This window comes from Gavia stellata, unplaced genomic scaffold (assembly GCF_030936135.1).
Source record: "Gavia stellata isolate bGavSte3 unplaced genomic scaffold, bGavSte3.hap2 HAP2_SCAFFOLD_44, whole genome shotgun sequence".
NCBI classification, from domain to species: domain Eukaryota; kingdom Metazoa; phylum Chordata; class Aves; order Gaviiformes; family Gaviidae; genus Gavia; species Gavia stellata.
In genome coordinates this window covers 610,984-624,436 of record NW_026777121.1, presented here as the reverse complement: position 1 = coordinate 624,436, position 13,453 = coordinate 610,984, and the positions used below count along the sequence as shown (strand labels likewise).

Genomic DNA, 13,453 nt, shown 5'->3' with positions numbered 1-13,453 from the left:
ACAACCTCATACACCCAGAGCCAGCTGACCCACTACCAAAGGACAAGGCACCAGGAAGGAAATTTTAGTACAACTGTTACGGAAAATTGTAACGAAGAAAACTCTCCAAACCAAACAATAGTTTAGAAAGCCGCCATTGGTTTATTGCGGTGCCGGGTGCATGGGGGATTTCTCCTCCTAACATGCACACCGGGTTAAAATCATGACAGGTATTTAAAACAATTAACAGAGTTAGTTACGCCTACTGGTTCGACCCCTTAATTAACTATTGGTTAATACTTTTGGTACTTCATCTTAAAGTTATAGTTCTCTTTTAATTCACCACGCATGCTCAGAGAGTAGGGGGCTTAATTGGGTTGGGGGCTTTTCTAGCCAGGAGGTGTGTTCCTTAGCATTATAATGAGATTATAATGAGACAGGTTAACTCTAGGGCACTATTTTGGCAGTCCATTCTATTTTTCTAAGATTTGTCCTTGTGTTAATCCTTACTGATAGTTAGTAGAGAGTTAGTGAAGAGAGTCTTTATCTTTAATATGTCTAAGTGCCAAGTGCATTTGTTATGAACTATCTTCTTTACATTCTTCTTACTTGTTTTTAACACTTGTTTTTCAAGATGTTCTGTAACATTCCCCCCTTTGAGACTTGTGGATATATACAATATATATATTTTATAATTTCCATAAGTCTCAATCTTTCTTGCGTGGATTTCACCAACTAAACAGAAGGTGATTAACCTTGTCACACATTCTCAAATCTATCCCGTCCTCTTACAACCTGGAAAAAGAAATAGAATATAAAATATTTCAATTCTAACCTGATTATGCACGCAATAATACTATTAATCCTGTAATACTATCAATAGTATTAATAATAATAATTTCTAAGAGCCTTATTGAAGCAATTCTATGGAAAAATCAGTCATCTTATGCATAGTCGATACCAAATCTTCTCAGTGGTTTAGATATTAGTTCAGTCTGAAGTTCTGGTCTTATCATTATATCAGTTCAGCGATGCAGTTAGGGTCAGTATTGCTCGTATATGATCACGGTTTAGGTTTGGCAACTTGGGTTTCTTTTCTTAATTCTTTGGTATCAAGCCCCCCTTTTGAAGTAGTTAGATTTTTACTACTTCCATAGGTTTCTTTCAATGGTTCTCTTAGTACAGCTTATGCAGATTCCTATAAGAATCACAATCACATAAATTACTTTCTCTAACAATGTAGCTAACCATCCTCTTAGAGACCACCTGCCTAATTCTTGGAGAATTTTGTTAAACCAATTATTTTCAGCTGCCTCTTTTATCGCTCTACTGTCTTCTGCTACTTTTCTCATTTTGTCTAATTGTTATTGCAGGTTTTCAGTGACATTTGGGATGTGGATACAGCAGTGTTCTTTGTCTAACGTAAGATAGCCACACACTCCTTGTTCTTTGACTAATAGCAAGTCTAAGGCCAGTCTATTTTGTAATGTCATTTTAGTGTTAGCTTGGATTTGTTTGTGGCTAATCTGGAATCCTTTCTGAGTGGCTCTCGATAAGGCTTCCACCTGCCAAGTTAGATTTTCTATTCCTATTCGATTTCTAAAGCCTTTAGCCCTGGTAATAGGAAACTTTGGAGTCCCCACTCAAATTGTACTGCTGTGGAAAGCTCTGTCCAAATATCGGGGTCCTTTTCTGTCTACATTTATTGTCTTTGTCTAAATAATAAGAGACATTGGCCTGCTTAAAGGCTCCTGTGATGTTGTCATATTCCTCTAGTAAAGATAAATTTACCGGTATAGCGCCCCATGGGATGGGCTGACTGGCCGAGTGAAGGATCGGGATACATGCTGTAACACTAGTAAGATTATGCATTTTGCCAAACCCTTGTATCAAAGTTAGAATGAGGTTTTTCATCCAAATCTGTATTGACCTCTTCATCTAGAGCGACCTCTGCATTTCCCGACATCGCTGCAAGAGATATAACCCACAACTTCATGATTCCCGAGTTAATTTTAAATGTAAAGGTCCCTCTTGTTTGACAGTCCATTGTGGTGACGTGCATGGTACATCCTGCTGTGATGTATCCATGGAATGACTCCTTCAAGCTTGACAGTAGTATAGGTGGTGAGTAAAATCTGGAGAGGACCTTTCCACTTCTCTTTCAACGGCTTGTCTGACCATGTCCTCAGATACACCCAGTCTCCGGGTTGGTATTGATGCACAGGCACGTCCAGGGATAGTGGTGCGCTCACAGTGACATACCTGTGGAGAGAGAACAGAACCCTTCCCAGAGAGATAACATATTCTCTCAGGTAATGTTTTCCTACGATTTCAGGATTGACTCCTGTTTCTGTCACCTGACAAGGTTTACTGTATATGATCTCAAAAGGACTAACCTTTTCTTTGGTTCTAGGCTGGATGTGTATCCATAGCAAAGCTAAGGGAAAAGCATCCAGCCACTTCATCTGAGCCTCCTGGCAAATTTTACTTATCTGTCTCTTTAGGCTTTGATTCATTCTTTCTACTTTTCCACTTGATTGAGGTCTCCATGGGCTATGGAGATCCCATTTTATCCCTAATGCTTTAGCTAAACTTTGAACAGCTTCTGCTATCAAGTGTGGGCCCCTATCCGAAGATAGTCCTAGGGGTACCCCAAATCTTGGCATTATTTCCTTAAGTAACACTTTTGCTACTTCTTTTGCCTTGTTGGTGCGACAAGGGAAAGCTTCTGGCCAGCCTGAAAAAGTTTCTAACATTACTAAAAGATACCGGTATCCGTTTTGCTGTGGTAATTCGGAAAAGTCTGTTTGCCAATAGTCTCCTGGACTGTTTCCTCTCTTGGTCACCCCTGGTAAAGGTCTTTGGGGTAAGTGAGGATTGTTCTTGAGGCATAATTCACATTTCTTCACCATGCTTTTGACTATTCCAGTCATTTGTACACTTAGCACTTGTCTTTTTAATGCTTCAACCGTTGTTTCAATTCCCCAATGAGTTTCTTGGTGTTTCTTTCAGGACAAGAGGACATGGCCTCAAGTTGCGCCAGGGGAGATACAGACTGGATATTAGGAAAAATTTCTTTACTGAGAGAGTGGTATCACAATGGAATAGACTGCCCAGGGAGGTAGTGGAGTCACCCTCCCTGGAGGTATTCAAGGAACGTGTGGACATGGCATTGTGGGACGCGGCTTGATGGGCATGGTGTTGTGTGGTGTGGGTGGGGTTTTTTTGTGTGGTGCGGTTTTTGTGGTGGTGGGGTGGTTTTGTTTTTGTTTTGTTTTGTTTTGTAATGGTTGGACTTGATGATCTTACAGGTCTTTTCCAACCTTAGTGATTCTGTGATTCTGATTCTTATTAGCCAATTCACGCATGATTTCCTGTGTAACTATTACTTGGTGGGAATGAGTCACCCACCATCCTTCTTGATTTTTGTTTGCTTTCACTAGGTTAGCCAATTGATTGTCTTCTGGTGTATATTGCAGACTCTTGGGTCCCAGCCTCTGAACTTTTTCTGGCAAAACTAGCAATATTTGCCCTTCAGCCGCTTCTCTCGCAGCTCTATCTGCCATGCGATTCCCTATATGCATTGGGCTATTTCCAGTTTGATGTGCCTTGCAATGCATAATTGCCACTAATCAGGGTAGATAAATTGCCTGTAGTAATTGTTGGATTGTTGGCCCGTATTTGATAGGGGATCCTTGAGACGTTAAGAGTCCCCTTTCTTTCCAAATGGCTCCATGAGCACGAACCACTCCAAAGGCAAATTTTGAATCTGTCCATATATTAACAATTTTACCTTTTGAAAGTTCTAGTGCTCTCAGCAGGACTATGAGCTCTGCTTTCTGGGCCAAAATGTTGGATGGCAGAGCTTTGGCCTCAATTACTTCCTTACCAGTTACCACTCTGTAACCTGTTTTTCGTGTTCTGTTTCGCATAAAGCTGCTACCATCTACGAAGAGGTCCCAGTCCGCATTTTCTATTGGCACGTCTTTCAGGTCTGCTCTGCTGGAGTACATCTGTTCTACAGTTTGCAAACAGTTAATTCTTCTCCACCAGGATCAGTAGTTAGAAAGGTCGCTGGATTCAGGATCGTAGTTACTTTCAGCTCCACATCGTCTTGCTCCAGAAGAACAGCTTGATATTGCAGCATCCGGCTTGGTGACAACCAGCGTCCTCCTTTTTGTTCCAGCACTGCTGTAACTGCATGAGGCACAAATACAGTTAGTTTTTGCCTGAGCCTCTTGGATCAGTACTACTGTAGCTGCCACTGCTCGGAGACACGCTGGCCATCCTTTGCTAACATTGTCTAGCCGTTTTGAAAAATACCCCACTGGTCTTCTCCATGATTCCAGTCTGTGGGCCAATAGCCCTAGGGCAATATGCATTCTTTCATGCACAAATAATTCAAATGGTTTTTCCAAATTCGGAAGGCCTAGGGCTGGAGCATTGATTAAAGCTTGTTTCAATTTCATAAATGCATCTCTGCCCTCCTGAGTCCAAACAAGGAGGTTTCCCTCCCCTTGTACAGCTTTATACAGGGGTTTGACAGTGAGTCTAAAATTCATTATCCACAGGCGACACCATCCAGCCATTCCGGGAAATGCTTTGAGATTTAGGGTCGGGGATCTGGCACATGGCCTCTTTTCTCTCAGTGCCAAGACTACGCTGGCCCTGGGAAATTGTGTACCCCAAATATGTTACTTCCCGCTGGGCGATCTGTGCCTTTTTCCAGGATACCTTGTACCCTGCCAACCCCAAAAAGTTTAGGAGGTCTATTGCCATTTGTATGGAATCTTTCTTGTCACTTGTTGCTAGCAGTATGTCGTCGACGTACTGTGGCAAGGTGATATTTTTATGCATCTTTTGCCAGTCTTCTAATTCTTTGGCTACTTGATTTCCAAAGATCGTAGGGCTATTCTTAAATCCTTGTGCTAATACTGTCCAGCACAACTGAGTTTTTCTACCGGTCTTAGGGCTTTCCCACTCAAAAGCAAACAGTTCCTGACTCTCCGCTGCTAATGGGAGGCAAAAGAACGCATCTTTCAAGTCTGATACAGTAAACCATTTACGCGTTTCCTTCAGGGTGGTCAAGAGAGTATACGGGTTTGCCACTACCGGCTGAACATCCTGTACAAGTTGATTTATAGCCCTTAAGTCCTGGACCAATCTATACTCTTCTGAATGCGGCCTTTTAATTGGTAAGATCGGGGTGTTGTATTCTGATTGACATACTTTCAATAATCCAAAATTTACAAATTGTTCTGTTAATGGTTCCAATCCTTTTCTTGCTTCTAATTTAATTGGATACTGTTTCTGTCTTACCGGTCTGGTGTCTGGTTTCAACTTGGTGATTACCAGTTCTGCAGCTCGGGATTGTCCTGGTGTTCCTGAAGCCCATACTAGAGGTGTTACAGCATTTTCAACGTCTTCTGGTATTTCCTGTGACTCGGCTTCCTTCTGTAACATAAAGACTTGAGCATCCAAAGCTTTATTTTCAGGAATATGGATTTGGATTTTTCCTTTTGAAAAAGTAATTTGTGCATTCAATTTACTTAATAAATCTCGTCCTAATAGCGGCACAGGGCAATCTGGGATATAAAGAAATTGATGGGGTAACACCCTTTTCCCAATTTCAAACTTCAAAGGCTGGAGAAACGGCTGATTTTCTTTCCATCCTGTGGCACCAATAATTGATGTGCTTTGGTTACTAAAATTAACTTTGCATGTATTCAATACTGAACAAGTGGCTCCCGTATCTACTAAAAATTTTACTTTTTCATTCCCCAACTTTACTATAACCAGGGATTCTGTTGAGGAGGGTTTCTGAATCTTCCCCCGGTCTCCCTCAGTCTGAATCTAATGTCATCATGTTAACAGCCTGCCTCGGCATTTTCTCCAGGCCTTTTCCTCTTAACTGTGCACACTCCCTTTTCCAGGGTCCTTTCTGCTTACAGAAAGCACACTGATCTTTCTTCAAGGATATTCTGGCCCTTTGTGCTTTACAGGGAAATCTTCTCCCCTTCTTAAATCTGTTATCACATATTTAAGAATTATCATTAAAATCCACAGTCATCACACAATCTTTACAAACTTCACTCACAGCAACAAAACCAATTCCCCACACCAAAATCAAAACCGCAATGGCAACAGAAATCCACATTCATTCTGCTCTCTAACATTGTCCAGTCCATGTTTTGCCCGTTACCTCTCCCAATTACTATCCTTATCTCAAATTCCTCCTCCTGTTGCTCTTCTTCCCATTTCTCTTTATATTTGTTGCATCACCTGCCGATGCGCCATGCTGAACAACAATGCTTAGGTGTTTTCTTATTTTCTGCTCCTAGAGCCAATGCGCCACCTTCACCTTCCATCAAGCCACACTCCTTACGTATGTTATAATTATCCCACAACGCAAAGAACAAATTCACGTATGGTATCTCATTCCATTTTCCTTCGTGTCTACAGAACAGCGTTAATTGCAACACAGTGTTGTAGCTTATACTTCCATTCTTAGGCCATTTCTCCTGATCATCCAGAGTATACAAGGGCCACCAATGATTCCAATATTCTACCAGCGTTTTCCGAGTAAGGGGATCACCCCCAAACATGCTCCAGTCACTTAGTATACACCCCAGAGGAGAGCACTTAAGAATTCCCCCTTCAGTAGATTGTCCAACTCCCATTCTGTAAAATTACCACGTATGTGTGCCCAAGCCAAACCAAAATCCAGACTCCGGGCGTCCCCGTAATAGCATACGGATTACACAAAATTATACAGTAGTGCACTCCCGATATCAATACCAGCAACTTAACAATGCATACTAAATTCAGATACGACTTATTTGCAAACAACCAATACCAATACCAATATTAGTATCAAATGCCAATGTCATTAGTCTCCCAGAGAGCTGTCGCAGAAACTCACCTGACCAAGGAATCGGAGGGCCTCCCCAAAAATACTCCGGTGCGCGCTGGAGTCCTCACGATTCCTCTGGTCCGTTGAGATTCCGGAGAGCAGGTCCCATCTGGGGTGCCAAATTCTGTTACCGAAAACTGTAACCAAGAAAACTCTCCAAACCAAATGATGGTTTAGAAAGCCGACATTGGTTTATGGCAGTGCCGGGTGCATGGGGGATTTCTCCACCTAACGTGCGCACCGGGTTAAAATCATGACAGGTATTTAAAAAAAATAACAAAGTTAGTTATGCCTACTGGTTCTACCCCTTAATTATTGGTTAATACTTTTCTTAGTTCATCTTAAAGATACAGTTCTCTTTGAATTCACTACGCATGCCCAGAGAGGGGGGGGCTTATTTGGGTTGGGGGCGTTTTCTAGCTAGGAGGTGTGTTCTTTAACATTATAATGAGATTATAATGAGACAGGTTAACTCTAGGGCACTATTTTGGCATTCCATTCTATTCCATTCTATTTTTCTACGATTCATCCTTGTGTTAATCATTATTGCTAGTTAGTAGAGAGTTAGTGGAGACAGTCTTTATCTTTCATATGACTAAGTACCAGGTGCATTTGTTATGAAGTATCATTTTATTAGTAGTAGTAGTATTTATCATTTTATACATCTCTTTCCAATAACACAAGCCCAGCAACGCCTTTTAGATGTCCTGTTTTCAGAGATTAAAGCCATCACTAAATGACCTCGACTTACCAATTTACACTCCTCCTGCCAGTCAGTTCACTGTCTCAAGGAAAAGAACAAATCCACATAAGGTACCTCATTCCGTTGGCCTTCCTTCCTACAGGACAACATCAATTGCAAAATAGTATTATAATTTAAAGTCCCATTAGTTGGCCATTGCTCTTGATCATCTAAAACATACAAAGGCCACCAATTATTACAATACTCAATCCTTTGACTTTTACGCAAATCATCATGCAACTCATTCCAATGTGTCAATAAAGCTCCCAAGGGTGACGTCTTTGGTATCTTCCCATCAATGGCTAAATTCCCCGCACTCTTACTCTTAAACAATTTTGTTAATGCCATTATGTTTATTATTCTTATATCATTATATTATCAAAGACCAAATTAGCAAATGCAAATGCCAGTTGTCTCAAATACACAAATGTCCAACCCAGCAATAGCTTTCGCTTATGACTTGCGGGCAGATGCCTAGGCTTCCAATGCAAACGGGTACCCTCAAAGCCCCAACCTTGCGAAGCTTTCGCTGTGCCTTATGGGCAGGCTATCCAAAGACATTCCAAAGAAGAAGTGCCTTACCCTTTTCCAGGGTGTTGTGAGGAGCTCGTATGGGTCAAGAGCGATGGTCCTTGCCGAGAATCCCTCGGTGCCGGCTGGAGTCTGATCGGCACTCGATCCCTTCCAGTCTCACTCACAAGGTCCCATCTGGGTCGCCAAAACTCTTCCCCTAAGTCGGCAAAACCAAGAACTTTCTAAGACTGAATTTGAAGTTTAGAAAGCAGGCACTTCTTTTATATTTTTATATTTGATTCATTGTATTTCCAAGAAACAATTAGCATATCCATAGGATTTCCGAGAACTCATTAACATATGTAAATGTCCATAACGCATGTGCCTTCAGGTACACTGGTGGTCGCCCAAAGCCCTCTGGTGGTCATCCATAGACTCGCTCATTGTGTCCGCTAGTTGAACCCAATCTTTGCGCATGCTCAGCTCAGTTGCAAAATTCCATTCCCCTTTAATCTTGGAACCTCCAGAAGAATTTCTCGGTTTACTAACCAGGCCTACAACTTACCCTTCTCTTGACAGGAATATCCTCCTTATCGACAAAGCTACATTGTTTAATCATTAGTTCATAATCAAATCATAGATAAAGCATACCTAGTTACCATTACACAAATTATTTCTCACAAAATATAGCACGGTTTTTTAACTTTCGTGGATTAGTCTCTTGATTATACAATTCGATCAATATCCATACCCAAAATAATCAATGGTTATTTCTCTTAATATCCATTGATTGGCGTTCTTGATATTCCAATCAAGATGGGAAGGGTAAAGGGATTTCCAAGCAGCAGCACTGGGTGCGTACCAGGTCCCCATAGTTACGGGACTCAAACGAAACTTCTCTATTCGATTCTTCATTGTTCCATCTCGTTGTGATTAGTTTCTTAATACAAAGCAGTGACTCCCTGGTGAGGTTCCTATGGTTACGAGTCTCAAGACACACCAATATTCTAACATTCTATTTCTACTTGCAACTAAATGCAGTGATTTTACAACAGCCCACCTGAAACTGAAGTCCAGTTCTGGACCCGTTCTGTGCAGAGTTATAGGATGAGTCATTTTCTTGTAGGTGAAGTGGATCCAGATGTGTATCTTGTGTCACCTAACTGTTCAGGGCACAGATTTCTTGTAAATCTCAGCTACTCAGGTCACCTTCTCTGTCAGTGCTGGAATAAGAATTTTAAGTAAGATGGATTGATATCTGCGTGCTGGTGGATTCTTCTTTGGGAGATCGCAAATGGCCTTCAGCTTTAGGGTCCAATTTAACCATGACTCCAAATGAGAAATAGAAATACCTTTTTTATTTCCCCCCCCTTGACCAGCTGCAAGGTTTTGAAGTGAATTGGCCCCTGTATTCCTTGTAATCAGAGTAATGCCTGGGGCTCTGCTGGTGGGGTATGTGGGTGTTGAGAGCTCAGCTGTGCCTGTGATTGCTGCTGCTGCTGTGGTTCCTGGATTCACACATGGATGAAATCTGAACACAGTCTCTGTTAACAGCTGTTCTCAATCTGTAGGGAAATCAAATGCTGAGACTGAACTACTTAACCTGAACCTGCTTTTTCTTGCAGGGAAGATGCTGCATGAGATGAAAAGCCTTGTCCTCGCGGAGCCAAAGTGTTGGCTGGATGTTATCTCTGTTTGGAGAAAGCTTCATGGGCGTGAGGGGAAAAAAGACAATGTCTCTCAAGAAAACCCATCGCTTCTCAAGAGCAAATCAGAAGAAGAGACAAATATTGCAAGCGACAGGCAGAAACCCAAACAAATGAGAGAGACCGTGTCTGAGCAACGTCAGGCGGAAGCTGGAGAGAGGTGTGTGGTACTAGAGAGGCAGAGATCATGTTCCTGCCACCCTCTTCCTCGCGTGCAGACTCTCACCGGACTTTGCCTTTATTTTCTTCAGACTAGGCAGCCCCCAGCGCTTCAGGCCCGGGGGTGGCTGTGGGGCCACCGGCCCTGCAGCAGAGATGCTCGCCTGTGGGGGGGAGCTGCTGGCTCCCAGTGTTGTCCCAGCAGTTGGGTTCTTTACCCGGTGTGCAAGAGGCCGATACACACACAGAGTCGAGTTTATTTCATGTTTGCGCAGAGATGGGTGCTAGGTGGTAACTCCACAAGGCTAGCACCCCTCGGTAAACACACGGTTCAGCATTTCTACGTTCCCAGCAACAGTTACCAGTACTTTTTACAGTTGAGCTTAGTTGCCCTCTTTCCCATTGCCTCTTAGGTGCCTCGTCTTCACTTGAAGTCACAGGATCCTCTCTTTTTCCTGCGCATATCCTGTGAGGAAGGGGCTTTTTTCTTTCCTGAGTTGTGGTTATCATTAGGGGTGAGGATCGTGACATTACAGCCCCAACGATTATACTCTCGATACATCCCAAAACGATCCAAACTACTACAATCAGTATTAGAAACACAATCAGAGTTTGAACTAAGCTCTGTAACCAACCCATTAAGGAGAACCCCATCCCGTGAAGTATTTTATTTAACCATCTCACTTTCCCTACTGTTCCTCATTAAAGCAATTGGTAAAGCATCCACCCATGGAAGTCGAGTTTCTCGGCATAATTTTGAGATGTACCTTTTAAGAGTCTGGTTCATTTTATTCTTTCCTTTCCCACTAGGCTGTGGCCTCCATGGGGTATGTAAATCCCATTAAACTTGGAGGGGATTATTTCCTTTAATAGCATGCTTTAACAAGCTCTCTAGCCAGATTGGTGTGGCAAGGGAAAGCATTGGGCCATTCTGAAAATGTATCTACTAACACTAGTAGCTATTTCTATTGTCTATATTTTGGTAACTCAGAGAAATCTAGTGCTGACAGAGGCCACCCAAGAAGAACTTAATCCTCTCTCCTCCACTGCAGGGTGACAGCGGTGGTCCTCTCACCTGCAAAGATAACAATGCAGACTACTTCTGGCTTGTTGGAGTGACCAGCTGGAGGAAAGGCTGTGCGAGAGCAAAACAGCCCAGAGTCTACACCTCCGCTCAGCACTTTTACGACTGGATCCTGCTACAGATGGGACTGCGCCCAGCAGGAAGGGGCACTCCAACATCACGGGCATGGAGTCATTTTCTCACCGCCTCAACTCCCTTTCAGAGGCCAAGCCCAATACCAACCCAGTCGGGCAGGTTTAGCTCCTGCCCATTTCCACTCCAGAGGCTGGTGGAGTTCTTCACTTGGGTGCAGGAGCTCCTGCAGGTCCTGAGAGGAAGAAAGGCTTGAGCAGCAGGCTGAGAAGGATCCAGTGCAGGCTGGAGCATAGCAGCACTGGATCCTTCTCCGGCAATGGCTGCTCATCCAAAGGCAGCCTCAGTGTCAAAGGCCTGCTCTGTCCTGTCCGTGCTCATCTGAGGGCACACGAACGCTGAAGGTGACTTAGCGCTTGAAATAAAGTTGCCAATTTTCACAGCAAACCATGCTTCAGTCCCTTTCAGTCTCCCGTGCGAGGCAAGGACTTCCATGCCCGGCACCTGCAAAACGAGGCCGCAGGCGGTCAAGTAGGTCACAAAGGGAAAGAGCCACTCAAGAGGGCTGAAACCGTGCCTGGTCAGAGAGGAGGGTTCTCAGAGCCACCATGGTGTGGAGAAGACTGGCACGTTGAAGTTAGAACAGGGAGAGGAAAAAATGATGGGACATGCAGCCAACTTTGGGCGTAGGCATTAAGGCACACAGGCTGATGCCTAGGGCCTGGCGTAAGCCTTAGCTCCCTGAACAGCCTGTGGGAAACGCCTGAGCATGGCAAGAGAAATTGCTGAGCAGAGCAAACAGACTGAGAAGCTGACAGCAGTTACAGGGCCATGAGGAAGAGCCACATTTCACGGGTAGTTGAGGGGGCTTGATGGGAGAGATGCTACACTTCACAGGTAGTTGAACAAAGAGTTGGCGTCATCCTGGGGAGAGGGATCTGCCAGGGACAGCAGTGCCCAGGAAACCGCATCAGTAATGCCATGGAAGTCCAGGGTGACCTAGCTAAGAGCACCTGCAACACCAAATCTGTTTACAGACGTAGCAAACCTGGGAGCAAGGGGAGGAAAAATAACGGGGGGTAGGTCCCTTGCTTGGGAGCAGCCAAGGGCAGAGAAAGAGAGGAGTTGAGGAAGATGAGGGGATGTATAAGCATGGAAAATGGAGAGAAGAGTGGGATGAAGGAGCTAGTCACACATAAGCCAACCGCTGGTTGATTTGCTTGTTTGCCTGAGCCCTGCACCTAATCCCTGCCGTCTGTCCTACCTTCTTTCTGAGAGCGCTCCCAAATCCTTTTCTGTGTGGCCCCACTCTGTACCGGGTGGGGAGGTGGATCCCGAGGCCTGCCTGCTAGCAATGGCAGAAGGGAACACAGGTCCTAGGGACCCAGCAGCTGGAGACACCGAGTGTCGAGGGCCAGCTACTGGTGGGAGCGCTGTGTGCGACTGCAATTCACTTGGGAACTTGAAGCTGCACTAGTTCACGAGCAAGAGGAGATACAGCTCTGGAAAGACCCAAGGTCTGTGCCAATTACAGGGTAAGTAGTGTGACAGCCAGCCACAGATTTTAATTGAACTTAATTCCCATGCTAATATTTAAGGGATCCATGAACATGCTGTGCTTGCGAATCTGGGCAGTGATGTGTGTGTATGTTTGTCACGTTAAAGCTTCCAGCTTGTCCTCAGGTATCAGAGGGGCTGGGGGCAGCTAGGCTTGGATTCTGAGTGATGCCCTACTCTCTGTGTTACAAGTCCGGTCGCGTTCAATGTGTTGAACTCTCACGATTACGCATACACTCGTAACACCATACACTTTCAGTCTAGTCACGTTCCATGAACTAGCACGGCCACACTTAAGGGATTTGGTGGCATTCAGTGAGAACTGTCACGGCTAGATTAACGAATAGTGCAGTTTATTGAAGCCACAGATACACAAGTTCTTTTGGGCTGCCGGTGATAAAATTACTGCCTGCAAAGCATGTGCAAATACCAAGAATATGAGCACTATAGCCTGGCGACAAACGCGTTACGTTATAAAGCAACTCTATAGAGACTTCTAAGTTGCCCGGGGAAGCACTCGGTGTAACCAAGTGTTCGAACCTTACCCAAAGGCGTCCCTGTGGGGGGGAAGAGAGGCTCTGATCCCAGGTGTCAGAGACGGTCTGCGATGGTATCTTCCCTGGCATCCTTCCTCTCTTAAGCCATTTTTATATTATCTGTCCTTACAGGTGGAGCTTGAGTGACTCTAGTCATACATACCTCTCTTGCAATTGGTGTAAAAGTTTCTC

The 13,453-nt window shown here is 44.0% G+C and overlaps 1 protein-coding gene across 1 annotated transcript; it reads left to right on the top strand.

The window, feature by feature from the left end:
* The first annotated feature begins 2,039 nt into the window (after positions 1-2,039).
* Positions 2,040-11,526, top strand: LOC132321704 (acrosin-like). Its single transcript, XM_059835149.1, has 3 exons — positions 2,040-2,103; positions 9,988-10,013; positions 11,065-11,526. Exons 1-3 carry the CDS (start codon positions 2,040-2,042, stop codon positions 11,422-11,424), a joined length of 450 nt encoding a protein of 149 aa, XP_059691132.1. The 3' UTR covers positions 11,425-11,526.
* The last annotated feature ends 1,927 nt before the right edge of the window (positions 11,527-13,453 follow it).